General features: G+C 49.8%; 2 protein-coding genes across 2 annotated transcripts; one reads left to right on the top strand and one right to left on the bottom strand.

The window, feature by feature from the left end:
- Positions 1 to 4,851: 4,851 nt before the first annotated feature.
- LOC311202451 (olfactory receptor 14A16-like) lies at positions 4,852 to 5,778 on the top strand (the record flags this gene model as incomplete). Its single annotated transcript, XM_084277036.1, has 1 exon — positions 4,852 to 5,778. One exon carries the CDS (start codon positions 4,852 to 4,854, stop codon positions 5,776 to 5,778), a length of 927 nt encoding a protein of 308 aa, XP_084133162.1.
- A 2,276-nt stretch (positions 5,779 to 8,054) lies between these two features.
- LOC311202450 (olfactory receptor 14A16-like) lies at positions 8,055 to 15,560 on the bottom strand (the record flags this gene model as incomplete). The annotated part of the gene is made up of 3 exons (XM_084277035.1): positions 8,055 to 8,062; positions 8,798 to 8,915; positions 14,751 to 15,560. The coding sequence occupies 3 exons, from the start codon at positions 15,558 to 15,560 to the stop codon at positions 8,055 to 8,057; spliced, it is 936 nt and encodes a 311-aa protein (XP_084133161.1).
- Between the last annotated feature and the right edge of the window lie 509 nt (positions 15,561 to 16,069).

The following is a 16,069-nucleotide window of genomic DNA, read 5'->3' as shown; positions in this document are numbered from 1 at the left end:
CTTAAGGAGATCTGGACAGGCAGGAAAAACAGTCTCCTTAGACCCAACCCTGCATGGAGAACCTTGCCCTTCCCCAAGCCCACCAGTTCCCTCCCTGTCCTCCTGGGACTCCCAACACTTTTCCTGGCATCATCTGTGCTCACAGGCACAGACAGATTTCTCTGACAACAAACAGCAGTTCAACATGATCCAGTTTAATAACCATGAAATCTCTCTCCTCAGCTGCTGCTACGGCCAAGCAGCGTGTGAAGGGGGTCATCTTTCAGAGGAGATTCTCTCCCAGAACAGTTTGAATCAGATACATAGAAAGGTCACTTATCAACACACTGACCTCTGACAGAACAGTTCATTAGACTTCTGAGAGATGGGACATTTCCAACTCTCTGAAACTCAAAGGAAGAACCAGAGAGCTGAGCAGCATCTGAATGTCCAAGAGCAAGCCGAGGTGGAATCCTGTGATCAAAGTGAAGTGCACACATTCAGCCAGTCTGCTGAAAAGATGTCCTTAGGCATGGCTGTGTCATCAGGAGAGGGTGAAACACCTGCCTGACCAGGGACATGAAAGAGCCAGACTGGTGGTGATGCAAGTACAGGGGAAGGGGAGTGTTTCTATGCAGCCCAGTAGCAGCCCCAGTATCCCTGAGGCTCAAGGTTTTCCTTAGAAAGGGAACAGTCCTAAATTTGACAAATGCTGCTTTTGGGCTCTTCCCTGTCCTTATTCAAACTCCTGAGCCTCTTAATGTATATTTTCTCCCCTGTCCAACTAAGAAGGGGAGTAATAGACTGACTTTGGTGGGCGTCTGCCCTCCAGCCAGGACTAAACAACAAAAATATTAAGAACAGAAAGAGGGCCAGGGCGGATCTCCCACCTTTATTGAATGGGGGGGGGGGGGAACCGTTGTGGTGGAGGATGAAGAAAAGAGGCTGATGTCTACATAGTTAAGCCTTCATCACTGTCTCCACAGCATCCTCCTGGAGAAATCTGAGCACCTTACCAGGGAGACATAATGCAAAGAGAGCACAGTTTTTTCTTACAGAATGTCTGCATCACACAAGACCATGAGATCCTGGGTTAGGAATGGGATAAATGTGAACCATGTCAGTATAGAAGAGATTCCCTGGAAGCCCCTGGTGAAGGCCATGGTCAGTAAGGCGGTTCCCCCACCGCCCATGCTGGATGATGTGGAACACTGATTCTACCTGCAGCCTGTAGACATCCCCACACTAGAGCATGTGGAGACACCTGAAGGAGGCTGTGACCTCACAGGAAGCCTCTGCTGGAGCAGGTTTGCTGACAGGGCTGTGGAGGACCCAGGCTGGGGAAGTCTGTAACTGAAGGAGGGCAGCCCATTCAAGTGACCCACCCTGGAGTAGTTGGTGATGATCTGAAGCCATGTGGGAAGGACTCACATTGGAGGGGTTCATGCAGGACTGTCTGCCATGGGTGGGACCCAATGCTGGAGCAAGGGGAGACTGTGAGGAGTCCTCCCATGAGGGGGAAGGAGCGGCCGTGACAATGTGTGATGAACTGACCCCAATGCCCATTCCCTTTCCCCACCCCTTTGCCACCCAGTTGGAGGAAGGAGAGGAGTGGAGAGTGAAGTGGACCCTGACCAAAAATGGGAGGGATGTGGGGTGTGTTTTAAAGTTTGGTTCTTTTCCTTTTTCCTCATTGCTCTACTCTCTTTGGATTGGGTAATAAATTAGATGGGTTTCTTGAGAGTAACTCAGGAGAGTGACCACTGCATTAACTCTCCCTGTATTTAACCTGACCCTTTCTTACATCTTCTCTCCCGTATTCAGCTGAGGACGGGGAGTGATAGAGCAGCTTTAGTCAGCACCTGGGTCAACCCACCACACGTTCAACAAGAGGTTGAAGAGGAAGAATAAGTACATAGGGGTGTGGGGTCAGTGCTCATAGGCTGCAGTAATGATCATGAAACTCTTGCCCAGAAGAGCAGCCAGGTAGATGCCCAGGAAGAGCCAGAAGTGCAAGAGCTGCAGCTCCTGTGTGTCTGCAAAGGGCAGGAGGAGGAACTGGCTGATGGAGCTGCTGTTGGACATCTGCTGCCTCTGGCTATGGGAAAATGTTGCAGAAGTAAAAGACAGAAGTCAGGAGAGATTTATATACAAGGAAAATTCAAATGTTGCTTTTGTGTCACAAGCTCCTAGGTATGGATGAGGAGCTGAAGCCTCTTCCATGGGCCAGCGCTGTGTTCCCTTCCAGCACCAGGTCTGCAAAGCAAGGATGAGGGGTCTGGAATAACTGGACTGACTCCTTTCTTTTCACAGGGGACAAGAGTTGCCTCCCTGTCCCTGTCTGGGGGTCCTGTATCATGGGAAGACAAGAAAAGGGAATTGTGCTGCCCAGCTCTGGTTTGATCAGCAGAAAGGACTCTGCTGGACACAAGGATTTCTCCCCAGCCAAGGGAGGGAACGTCAGAGAGGACTTCAGTATTTTTCCAAGTTAGTTCCTTGGAGCTCCAGGGACACCTTGCAGGAGCCTGTGGGGAATGGAGTGTGTGATGTATTCACCTGCTCCTCTGCTGTGAGCTGGGCTGGGCTCCTGGGACAGTGGGAGCTCATGAAACATTACAGCGCTGCAGAGAGACAGCTCTGGCCAGGAGCAGCTCCTCTGCCAAGCACACAGGGCTGGAGACACTGCCTGTAGGCACCGAGGGGAGACCTGTGAGGCTGAGAGAGCTGACGGATGCTGAGAGCTCACTGGAGGAGAAATCTCCACAGCACTCTGCCTGGTATGTCTGTGGGTGCAGGGCAGTGCAGGTTCTGTTCCTGGAGGGATCTCCTAAAGCTGGGACATGGGGCAGTGTGTGGGGTGTGTCAGGAGGACAGGTTCTCTACAGGACCAGGAAGTGCTGCCTGGAAGGGATGTCCTTCTGCCCCATCAGCTCTCTTTTCCTGGGCATGGTTGCAGAGGTGTGAAGCAGAGTGTGCACCCAGGGGTGCCCAGGGCTGTCCTTGTGAGCAGGGTCAGCACTCAGACTGGCTCATGGGCTTTCCGCAGCGATAGAGAGAGCACCTGTGGGTTTGAGGTGTGACCCAAGGAAAGGCAGCGTAAAGTCCTCCTGCTGTAAGAAAGTGCTGAATGGGTCAGCTTTGCTCCCAGCTCCAGCTGATTCCTGAGAAATTCCAAAGGCACTTGGAGGAATAACATCAAGGAAACATTTTCCTGATGCTTTCCTGATTATCCTTAGTCTTTACTTTGACTTCTCCTCTCCTGTGGGCTGTGCTGACTGTGGTAGATGAGAACTTATTACTCTCCTCAAGAATGTGAAATGAAAGCACAATTCTCATTGAGATGGAGCTTTTCCTGAGCCCTGCACTGGGGCAGTGCCCTGATGCCAGGAGGGGTCTGCAGAGCAGAGCTGAGCACAGGGCAGGTTGGATGAGGTCTGTGAGCACAGGGCACAAGGTAAAATGGGCAGAGAGAAGCAGCTGCAGGGACAGCTCCAGGCAGCAAAGACCTTTTCAGGGAGGGAGAAGGAGCTGCTTCCAGAAATGCCCCCCAGCACAGATTCTGACCCCAGGATTGTGTGGCTTACGAATGAATCTTTGGATAGGCTTCTATAGAGAAAAGAAACCCCTGACTGTATTTCAGTCTGTCCCTGTCGTTCCAGCTTTGTCTGAATAACTGGGGCATAGGGTAGCTGACACCATGGCTGATGGACAGAGCAGCCCTCACCACTCTGCACTCAGGGGAAGGTTTCACTGGCACTACAGCAGCAATGTCAGGGAGTTCTGAGAGAAGAAACACAGGAGAAAACCAAAGCTCCAAAGCTCTGCTCTGCCCTCAGATTAAACTGGAGTGACTGTGCTGAAAAGCTCATTCCTATCCACAGGGGATTTAGTCTGAGATCACACCATCCTTCTATTTACTGACTGCTGCCAGGCAGGATTGAGTTCTTGAGAGCTACAGCTGACCCTCCTCCCAGCAGTGGCCCACTCAAGCCAGCACAAAACAGACCTGCCATTAGGGACCTGGAAAACTCCTCCAAAATACAGTTTTTCCTCAGAGAAGAGTTCCCTAAATTCTCACTGCCTTTTCCTATTTGGACAGGATTTTGCCTGCAAAAACATATGTCCAACAGCAGCTCCATCAGCCAGTTCCTCCTCCTGCCCTTTGCAGACACACGGGAGCTGCAGCTCCTGCACTTCTGCCTCTTCCTGGGCATCTACCTGGCTGCTCTCCTGGGCAATGGCCTCATCATCATCACCATAGCCTGTGACCACCACCTCCACACCCCCATGTACTTCTTCCTCCCCAACATCTCTGCTACTGACCTTGGCTGCATCTCCAGCACTGTTCCCAAATCCATGGCCAATTCCTTGTGGGACTCCAGGGCCATTTCCTACACAGGATGTCTGGCTCAACTCTTTTTTTGTATTTTTGCTCTCCACAGAGTACTGTCTTCTCACTGTCATGGCCTATGACCGCTACGTTGCCATCTGCCACCCCCTGCACTATGGGACCCTCCTGGGCAGCAGAGCTTGTGTCCACATGGCAGCAGCTGCCTGGGCCAGTGAGTTTCTTTATTTTGTGCTGCACACAGCCAATACATTTTCACTCCCCCTCTGCAAGGGCAATACTCTTGACCAGTTCTTCTGTGAAATTCCTCAGATCCTCAAGCTCTCCTGCTCAGATGCCCTCAGATGCTCTCTCAGCACAAAGCAGACCTCCAAAAAGGCACCTGCCAAAAGTCTTCCTTAATCCAGAGAGTCAATCTGTGGGTGTTCCCTAAGAATTCACAAGTTTTTCCTCACATAAATGTTCCCTAAAATATTACTGTGCCTTTTACTCCTTGGACAGGTCTCTGTGCCAACAGAAACCAGATGTCCAACAGCAGCAGCTCCATCAGCCAGTTCCTCCTCCTGCCCTTTGCAGACACACGGGAGCTGCAGCTCCTGCACTTCTGTCTCTTCCTGAGCATCTACCTGGCTGCCCTCCTGGGGAATGGCCTCATCATCATCACCATAGCCTGTGACCACCACCTCCACACCCCCATGTACTTCTTCCTCCTCAACCTCTCAGTTCTTGACCTTGGTTGCATCTCTACCACTGTTCCCAAATCCATGGCCAATTCCTTGTGGGACACCAGGGCCATTTCCTACACAGGATGTGTGGCTCAAATCTTTTTCTTTTTATTTTTGATCACAGCAGAGTTCTGCCTTCTCACAGTCATGGCCTATGACCGCTACGTTGCCATCTGCCAGCCCCTGCACTACGGGACCCTCCTGGGCAGCAGAGCTTGTGTCCACATGGCAGCAGCTGCCTGGGGCAGTGGGTTTCTCTATTCTGTGCTGCACACAGCCAATACATTTTCACTGCCCCTGTGCAAGGGCAATGTCATTGACCAGTTCTTCTGTGAAATCCCCCAGATCCTCAAGCTCTCCTGCTCAGATGCCTTCCTCAGGGAAACTGGACTCATTCTGGTTAGCTTTTGTTCTGGTTTTGCTTGTTTTGTGTTCATTGTGGTGTCTTATGTGCAGATCTTCAGGGCTGTGCTGAGGATCCCCTCGCAGCAGGGACAGCACAAAGCCTTTTCCACCTGCCTCCCTCACCTGGCCGTGGTCTCCCTGTTTCTCACCACTGCCATGTTTGCCAATCTGAAGCCCCTCTCCATCTCCTCCCTATTTCTGGACCTGGTATTGGCATTCCTTTACTCGGTGGTTCCACCAGCAGTGAACCCCCTCATCTACAGCATGAGGAACCAGGAGCTGAAGGATGCCATGTGGAAACTGCTGACTGGAGGGTTCTAAGCAGCAATTAACTGCTCATCTTCTTCTGCATATCACTGGCCATGGAACTCAATTTAGGACCAGCCCGTGTTCAATACTTGTTTTAGTTGTTGGGATTTTTTTTTCTTTCTTGTTTGTCAAAGCTATATTAACATGGGACATGTTTATCTTATTCCTAATTAAGTTTCTCCAGGTCTCATGTGATCCAGACACTTTGTAATGACCAGCTCTGCTCCCTTTCCATCATACCTGCCTGAAAGGTACACAAAGTTTTCTTTTATTTTCTCCTGACATTTACAATAATTTTACAAGCACATTTTCACCAGCTGAATCACTTGAGAGCTTCTCTGAATTGGCAATGTTTTCCCACCATGACAGAATGTGAATTTCCTGCAAATGTATCATAGAATCTATTAGGTTGGAGGAGACCTTTATGATCTTTGAGTCCAACTACACCTAACCCTGCCCACTTGTATGGGGCTCTGATTTGAGACCATGTCCTCAAGCACAACATCTACACACCTTTGAAATGTGAAATGAACAAGACAGAATTACTTTGTGATTAGTATTTACACTGTGATGTGTCTCTGGGAAGGTCTCAGTGGTGGTCGGTGGTGTGTGGTTATTTGGTCATCAGGCGACAAACTGCCCTGTGAGTCACCCATTGTGCATATTTCAATCTAAGTGCTGTTGTTATTTCCCCCTCCGCTCTCTGTCCCAGTACACTCTTCTTAAGTGAACCCATAAAGGTTGCCTTTTGTCTTCCCATTCTTCTCCCCATCCCTGTGTACCGTGGATGTCACAGTGGACAGGCTGCCTCTGTACCGCGTGTGTCATAACAGACAGCCTACCTCTGTACCAGGGGTGTCATAACAGACAGCGTGACTCTCTACTGGGGGTGTCACATGGACAGCCTGGTTCGTTGCCACTGGTTTCGTAATGGACAGCCTGCCTCTGTACAGGGTGTGTCTAGCACCACTTGCCTCGGTACCGGGGTGCTGTAAAGGACAGCCTGCCTCTGTATCATGGGTTTCTTGCACCCTGTGTGTCTGTACAGGGTGTGTGGTAACGATCAGCCTACCTCGATACTGGGGGTGTTGTAACGGACAGCGTGACTCCATAACGGTGGTGTCTTGCACCCAGTGCCTCTGTACCACGTGTGTCATAACGGACAGCCTGCCTCTGTACCAGGGGTGTCATAATGGACAATCTGCATCTGTCTGGGTCATCTCGCACACTGTGCCTCTCTACCAGGGTGCTCTAAAGGACAACCTGCCTCTATACTGGGGGTGACTTGCACCACAATTCTCTATAAGGGGTGTGTGGGAATTTAAAGCCTTCTTCTGAACTGGGTGTGTCTTAATGTACAACCTGCCTCTCTACCAGGGATGTTATAATGGACAGCCTCCCCAGCTACTGTGGATTTCACAATGAACAGCCTGCCTCTGTACTGGGGGTGTCATAATGGACAGCCTGCCTCTATACTGGGGGTGTCTTGCACCGTGTGTGTCTCTACAGGGTGTCACAATGGACAGCTGTCCTCTGTACCAGAAGTGTGGTATTGGACAGCCTGCCTCTGTATCGGGTGTGTCATAACGGACAGCCTACCTGTGGAAGAAGTGTGTCTTGAACCCCGCAGCCATGTACATGAGATGCCAGAATAGGAAGCCTTCCTCTGTCATAATGGACAACCTCCCTGTGTGCCATGGATGTCACAATGAACAACCTGCCTCTGTACCGGGGATGTCACAATGGACAGCCTCCCTGTGTACCTAGACAGCAAGGCTGGTGATGCTCGTGCCAGCCCATTGTCAAAGAACCCAATGTTCTGCTTCTCACCCCATGCTCAGAGCCAGGGATTAATTTCCTGACTCTTCTCATTCCATCCTTCCTTATTGCCTATAGATAGGAATGATGGAGGAAAACACTACCTGTACCCCAGATCCTTGCACCATGTGTCCCAGGGCCCTTAAACCCTTTTTCTTCCCTTTCTCCAGCCCCTTCATGGCCTCTGCTGAGCAGCCCCGTCCCCCCACCCAGCACAGCTCCTCTCCTCACCACGCTCTGGCTTTGCTGGAGTTTGTCACCAGCATTGACTTCACCTTGAACCACAACATCCTCCATCCATCCCGCAGCACATCACCGCCCAACCACTCGTGTGGATGGACCTCAAACCCAGACAACCAGGGAGCACGTCAGCAAAATTAAAAGGCTGAGGAAATTAAAACATTAAGTGAGAAGAACAAAGACTTCACACACGAGCTGGAAGACGAATTGAGCCCAAGGGAGAAAACAGCTCAGGGACCTAGAAGGGAGTGAAAGATCATAGAATCATAGACTCACAGACTGGTCTGGGTTTGAAGGGACCCCATGGATCATAGAGTTCCAACCCCCTACTACAGGTGGGCCACCAACCTCCAGGCGTGGAGCTACACAAGGTTGCCCAGGGCCTCATCCAACCTGGCTTTGACCACCACCAGGAATGAGGCATCCATCAGCTCTCTGGGCAGCCTGTTCCAGCCCCTCACCACTCTCTCTGTAAAAAACTTCCCTGTAATATCTAATTTAAACCTTCCTTCCTTTAGCTTTACCCCCAAAGGGGGGATGCTCTCTTTTCTGGCCAATGTACCTGTCAAATCCCTTCTTGTTGTTTTGAACATCCCTTGCCTTGGCTTTCCTGATGGCAGCTCTGCAATCCCCAACAGCATCCCTGTATTCTTTCCAGGCAACACACCCTTGTTTCCAGAGCTTGTATTTGCCTTTCTTTTCCCTCAGTTTGACCAGCAGGTCCTTGCCCAGCCATGCTGGCCTCCTGCCCCTCCTGCCCAGTTTCTTATTCAGAGGGACAGAGAGCTCTTGAGCTGTCAGAAAGGGATCCTTAAAGAGTAGCCAGCTGTCCTCAATATTTCGGTCTCTAAGGACCACATCCCAGGAGATCTTGGCCAACAAGTCCTTAAACAGACTAAAGTTTGCTCTCCTAAAGTTCAGGGTCCTGATCCCACTCTTTGCCAACCCCACATTCCTTGAGATCCAAACTCACCCAGGGCATGGTCGCTGCAGCCCAGGCTGTCTCCAGCCTTAACGTCTTTAGTGATGTCCCCCACGTTGGTGAGCACCAGGTCCAGCAGCACATCGCCTCTGGTCGGTCTGTCCAATACCTGAACGAGAATCATTAAGCCACAATGATTCTTCCTGTTTGCACACTCCATTCTACACTCAATCCCCATCAAACCAGGAGGAGCATCAGCCTGAGCTGCCTCAGTACCAGCCCTATTCTCATCGCTGCTTCTCCACAAACCTGAACAACGTGCAATGACCCTCCAGCCACTTTCTCAACTCCTGTTCTGAACTCCAGTGGCAGCCTATTGATCCTAACAGGAATCAGTAGCCAACCAGTACAACACCCATTTACCCCAACTAGCCAAATAGCATCACTCACTTACTTTACCATCCTTCTAATCCTCTTCCCAACCATTGGGGCATTAGAAAACAAAATCCTAAACCACTAAAAATACTCCAACAGTTTATTAAAAACATTGGCCTTGGAAACAAAAACCTGAAGATTATACCCCTTCTTAGAGTGACTGCTCAGAAAAAAAGGACTTGAACCTTTATCTCCAACTCCCAAAGCTGGCATTTATATTAAAACTATTCTCTGAAACCCCCTAAACTGCCTGAATTGTCCCTCGAGCCAACAAGCTGGAGCCAACAAGCTGGAGCACAAGCTCCAACACCACAAAGTCAACAACAAGCTCCACCCAGCAATCCAAAACATACCCACACCCCATGAACACAACATCGCCACCCCACTAACGTCTAACCCAACAGAAAGAACACCCACACTATCAACGGTAACCACCCCAAACTTCCAACACTCCACAGAACCACCAACAAACCACCCAAGAGGAAGCACCAAAACAAATCCCACTATATACCCCATAACCCTCAGTCTCCTCCCTTAACCCCTCAGGTTAAGGATCAGCCACCAAAGACACAGAATACAAAAAAACCACCAACATCCCACCCAAATAAACCATAAACAACACTAGGGACACAAAAGGGAACCCCAAACTCAGCAACCACCCACATCCTACAACAGACGCTCATATTAAGCCAACTACCCCATAGTATGGAGAAGGATTTGATGTAACCACCAACCCTTGCAAAACAAAACACAGCCCTAAAAACACGTCAAATAAATCATATCTTCTCACTGAGCATTTCTCCAAGATCTGTGGCTCAAAAAGACACCCCTGTGTGCTTCAACTAGAGGAACTAGGCACTCATTTTACTGTAGCTTGTTTTTTTCCTTTTTTTTTAAACTCAAATTCTTCAGACCTAAGGCCCCCCCTACCCCTGCCATGAGCACAGAATCGTCCTGTGTAATCATGTGCATAATAGTCATGCCCTAATTACATTACAATTCATGTATTAGGACAATATATGCATGTTCTAGCCCATCATATGTATAAGCTCCAACTACTATCTATGTACATCCTACTTTAAAGTAATTCTGATTATAATGAAATAAGGAGAGGGAAACACTCTTTGTACTAAAGACACAGAAACCCGACTTTTACACAACTCCAACCAAGAATACGGATATTCCCACCCACAACAAATCCATGGTCCAGGCCAAGACATTCATGGTCCTGGACTAAACATGCCACCAATTCTCAACATGCCGCTATCTTCAGACCAGGCTATTTATTAATCATTCACCTCACGAGAGATCAGCAACCCAGTGTTAGAAACACCTTACACGCCCAGCTTCAGAGCCATTCTTTCCCCTGCACCCCTAGCACAACTTGCTCTTTTCTGCCTCTGGTTCCTGTATCAGGGCCATAACCCAATTAATCCTCAGACCTTGCTCTTTACGAATACATTCAAGCTATGTGAGTGTATCTCACCCTTGACCGAGTCACTGGCTGATTTCAGCGCTGCTGGTTCCCGTTGCTGGGTTTCTTCCACGGGCCCCCCAGGTGGCTGCAAGGGGAGATTACTATTGGTTTACGTGAGCATCAATGGCCCTTGTCCCATTTCTCACCTTCTAGAACATCTGAATGAGACGGTGTAAGTATCTGGGGAAGGCAGATCCTGACCCTCACCTGTGTCTCAGGGCTCTTCCTTGGGATGTGGGGATGCAACACAAGGGGAAGGACAGGCGTATCAGACATGATGGCATCGCCTGGGGTGCGTGCAAGGAGTCAGCCATGCTCCATGGCCATGATGATAATGGGTCTTCCCTGAAGCCTCTGTGGCAGGGCCAGCAGCAACAGCCAAGGGGGCAGAGACCTCATTTCTATCAGGCCCTTTCAGCCTGGCCAGCACTCTTGTCCATCTGCACCACAGCCCATCCCACACTACCCCACGGCTGTGCATGTTCCCCCGCAGGCTGCAGGCACCCAATGACCTTCTCCACATTGTCTGCACCCCACCATGTCCCTGCCTGTACTGCTGTCTCTCCGTCCTCACCAGCTGTTCCCACAAACACAAAGCCACCAGCTCATCCACGCTTCCTCCCTGTGACTTCCTGCACCACAGCACTACCCTCAGAAGGACATTTCTTTATCCTCATGTCCACTCTGATCTTCAAAGCCGCAGTTTCACATGGATTTCCTTCCTTATGTTCTTTCCACGTACCAAAAAGGCTTCTCTCAGCCACCGTTCCCCAGGATAAAGAAGCCTTTGTCTCTCAGCCTCTCCACACACGATCCCTAACCATATCTTGGCAGACTTTCTCTGACCACATGACAGTTCCTCCTCATTCCTCCAGACCGGGGAACCCCACACTGGGACTGACTGCTCCAGAGAGGGCTTTAATGGTGCTGAGTCCAAATGGACAATAGGTGTCATTGTCTGCATTGCCACAGTCCTCCCAGTGCAGCCCAATGTGCTCATGGCCAGATTCCTGTTCAGCACCTCTGACTGCTATGGCATCCCCTGCATTGCCCAAGTTCTTCTCCTGGTAGCCGGTTCTCCACCTGTCATGTCTGAGCTGACTTGATGTGTGGGTGTTGTGCTGGCACCTTTTGTCATGGTTTCACCCCAACAAGAGCCGAGCACCACGCGGCCAGTCTCTCTCTAAGAGGGGGTGTGTGTAGGGGGAGATTGGGGGAGTGGGGGAGGGAAAAGGAAACCAAAAAACTCTAAACCTCACGGGCTGGGATACAGACAGTTTACTGGGACAGCAGAGAGAGAAACAACAACAACAATAGGACTTTGTAGCAAAATACACACAACTGGTGATCCACAATGTAGTTTCTGACCGAACCCCACAGCTCTGGCCACACAGCTCACAGCCATCCCGAAAACACGTGTGTCCTGGAGCTGAGTTCTCCTGCCCCCACCAGACTCCCTTTATGCTGATCATGGGGTAATTTGAATAGAATACACTTCTTGGGCAGTTTGGGTCACCTGTCCTGGCTGTGTCCCCTCCCAGCTCCCTGGGTGCCCCCTGCCGTCTCATTAGTAGTGGAGTATGAACAACAGAAAAGCCTTTGATTGTTTGGACACAACTAAAGCCTCCCTGTTATCAGCACTGCTCTCATCCTGACACCCACACGTGGCTTCACGCGGGCTGCTAGAAAGAAAATCAACTGCTTCCTCCCAAAACCAGGCCACCTTTGTGCACCACAACAGTGGGTTTACTCCATACAGTATGGATAATCCCCTTGGTCAGTTATGGTCAGCTGGGCCTGTTCTGTCCCCTTCCAGGCACTTGTGCACTCCCAGTTGACTCATTTCTGGAGCAGAATTAGAAAAAGCCCTTGATGCTGTGCCAGCCCTGCTCAGCAAGGAACAAACACCTTTATTTAGAATTTTTTGATTACAAATCCAAAGCACAGAACTATGGGGGCTGCCAACATGAGAATTAATTCCAGTCCAGAGAAAATATGGTCAGGAGGAGGAGATCTGTTCTGGTTGGAAATCTTCTTGATGTTCTTGTTCATCAAATCCCAGAGTTTCTCAAAGTCTCTTTGAAGGGAAGCTCCATTTCACTAATGGTTCACATGTGCTTGCAGATGGCTCACTAACTTACAAAAGGACAGCAATAGGTGCTATAGAACCTGGGACTCTATTGCTGGTTGTTCAGCATGTTCGAGAGTGGATGATGGTAGAGACCGAAAACGACATTGTCAGGACTGTTCCCATGGCTAGGAATGCCCTGAGCCCCAAGGTTAATGGGGCTGTTAGTGGGATACCTGAGGAGGTCTCAGGCCAAAACCTTTTTCCCCCCTCGCACCTTTTGCCATGGAGCTGGTGCTGGACATTGAGCAGTATTGAAGGTGGACACTGTTAAAGCTGGAAAATTATGTTGGGCAGAGTTACATCCACTCCCATGGCTACAAAAGCCCTGACCCCCATGTTCCTGGGGCTGCTAGTGGGATACCTGGGGATATGTAAGACCATGAACATCTTTCATCCCTCACACCTTTAGTTTGGGATGTATTGCTGTGCGTTTAGCAGGTTCAGAGGTGGACACTGGTATAGCCAGAAATGACATCAGGCAATGTTAGGACCCTCCTTTTGTCTCTGAACACTCTGAGCCCTAAGGTACTGGGGCTGCCAGTGGTATACCTAGGCAGGATTCATTCTGGAAACATCTTTCATCCCTCACACTTTTGTTAGGGATCTCTTGCTGTTCATTTAGCAGTTTGAAGGTGTATGCTGGTAGAGCCCCAAAATGACATCAGGTAGTTTTAAGACAGTTTCATGTCTAAGGAAATCCTTGAGCCCTGAGGTTACTGGGGCTTCTAGTGGGATACCCAGGCAGGTTGAAGGTCAGAAACATCTTTCACACCTCAAACTTTTTCTTTGAGAGTTATAGGTGGACTTTTAACTTTTTCTAAGGTGGATGCTGGCATTGCTGGAAAAAGACATCAGGCAAATTTCATACCATTGTATTGTCTATGAAAGCCCTGTGTCCCACAGTTACTGGGTTGCTACTGGAATACGTGGGGAGTTTTCTGGCCAAGAAGATTTTTATCCCCTCACACATTATGTTTGAGGCTGCAGCTTTACATTTATCATGTTCAAAGTTGGATGCTGGGAAAGCCCATAAATGACCACAGGCACTGTTAGGACTGTTCCCTTGGAAAGGAAAGCCCTGATCCCTAAGGTTACTTGGGCTGCTAGTGGGCTACCTAGATAGGTTTCAGGCCAGGAACATCTTTCAGCACTCAAACCTTTTGCTTTGCAGCCCTACCTGCACATTTAGCACTTCCTGAGGTGGACACTGGTTGAGCCTGAAAATGCTAACAGGAGCTTTTAGGATCACTCCATTGTGTAAGAATCACAGAATCACAGAGCCACAGTATGGCCAGTGCTGGACTCTTTCAAGGAGTTCTCTGTCCTTCTTGAACTGAGAAGCCCAGAACTGGACACAACATTCCAGGCGCGGTCTCACCTGGGAAAGGAGGAGAAAGGCTTCTCTTGACCTACTGAACACACCCCTTCAAATACACCCCAGGATGCCATTGGCCTTCTGAGTCATGAGGGCACATTGCTGGCTCATGGTCATCATGCAGCGTATGAAGGGGGTCACCGTTCAGAGGATATTCTCTCCAAACCAACTTTTGTTCAGATACATAGAAAGGTCACTTAACAACACACAACTTCTGTGAGAACCATTAATTAGACATCTGAAAGATGGGACATTTTCAAATGCTCCGAACCTCAAAGCACACACTGGAGAGCTGAGCAGCATCTGAATGACCAAAGAGCAAGAGGAGGTGGAAGCCTGCTGAGCAAAGTGAAGTACATACATGTATCCAGGCTACTGAGAAGACAAAACAACAACCAAAACCCTACTAATAATGTGAGTTCCATGGCCAGTAATGTCAGTAATATGCTGAAGATGAGCAGTTCATTGCTACTTAGAAACATCCACTCTTGAGTTGACACAAGGCATCCTTGAGCTCCTGGTTCCTCATGCTGTAGATGAGGGGGTTCACTACTGGTGGAAACACTGAGTAAAGAAATGCCGCTACCAGGTCCAGAAAGAGCGAGGAGATGGAGGGAGGCTTCAGGTAGTTGAACATGGCAGTGCTGACAAACAGGGAGACCACGGCCAGGTGAGGGAGGCAGGTGGAAAAGGCTTTGTGCCGTCCCTGCTGCGAGGGGATCCTCAGCACAGCCCTGAAGATCTGCACATAGGACACCACAATGAACACAAAACACACAAAATGTAAACAGACACTGACCACAATGAGTCCAATCTCCCTGAGGTAGGCATCTGAGCAGGAGAGCTTGAGGATCTGGGGGATTTCACAGAAGAACTGGTCAATGACATTGCCCTTGCAGAGGGGCAGTGAAAATATGTTGGCTGTGTGCAGCACAGCATGGATAAACCCACTGGCCCAGGCAGCTGCTGCCATGTGGACACAAGCTCTGCTGCCCAGGAGGGTCCCATAGTGCAGGGGGTGGCAGATGGCAACGTAGCGGTCATAGGCCATGACAGTGAGAATATAGTAGTCTGTGAAGATCAAAAAGAAAAAGAAAAAGATTTGAGAGACACATCCTGTGTAGGAAATGGCCCTGGTGTCCCACAAGGAATTGGCCATGGATTTGGGAACTGTGGTGGAGATGTAGACAAGGTCAACAATAGAGAGGTTGAGGAGGAAGAAGTACATGGGGGTGTGGAGGTGGTGGTCACAGGCTATGGTGATGATGATGAGGCCATTGCCCAGGAGAGCAGCCAGGTAGATGCCCAGGAAGAGGCCAAAGTGCAAGAGCTGCAGCTCCCGAGTGTCTGCAAAGGGCAGGAGGAGGAACTGGCTGATGGAGCTGCTGTTGGACATCTGCTTTCTGTGAGCATAGACACCAGTCCAAGGAGGAAAAGGCAGTGAGAAGTTAAGGAACTTCCTTAAAGAAAAGGTCTTCCAATTCTTAGGGAATACACTCAGATTCACTCTCTGTATTCAGGAACATTTTTCTCAGGTCCCTTTTGGGAGGTCTGCTCTGTGCTTGCTTGAGGATGCCACTGCTGGGAGGAGGATGGCTGTGGGCTCTGGAGAACTCAGTCCTGCCTTGCAGCAGTAAGGATACAGAAGGATGTTGTTATCTCTGACTAAATCCCCTAAGGATAGGAATGAAATTTTCAGCACTGTCACTCCAGTTTCACCCAAGGGCAGAGCAGAGCTTTGGAGCTTGGGTTTTCTCCTAACAGTAGCTGGGGAGTGTTTCTCCTGTCAGAACTCCCTGACATTGCTGCTGCAGTGCCAGTGAAACCTTCCCCTGAGGGCAGAGTGGGGAGAGCTGCTCTGTCCATCAGCCCTGCTCTCAGTTGCCCTGTGGGGGGGCTCTGTGA

This window comes from Gallinula chloropus (assembly GCF_964237585.1).
Source record: "Gallinula chloropus genome assembly, chromosome: 30".
NCBI classification, from domain to species: domain Eukaryota; kingdom Metazoa; phylum Chordata; class Aves; order Gruiformes; family Rallidae; genus Gallinula; species Gallinula chloropus.
This window is presented reverse-complemented; position numbering and strand designations above follow the sequence as displayed.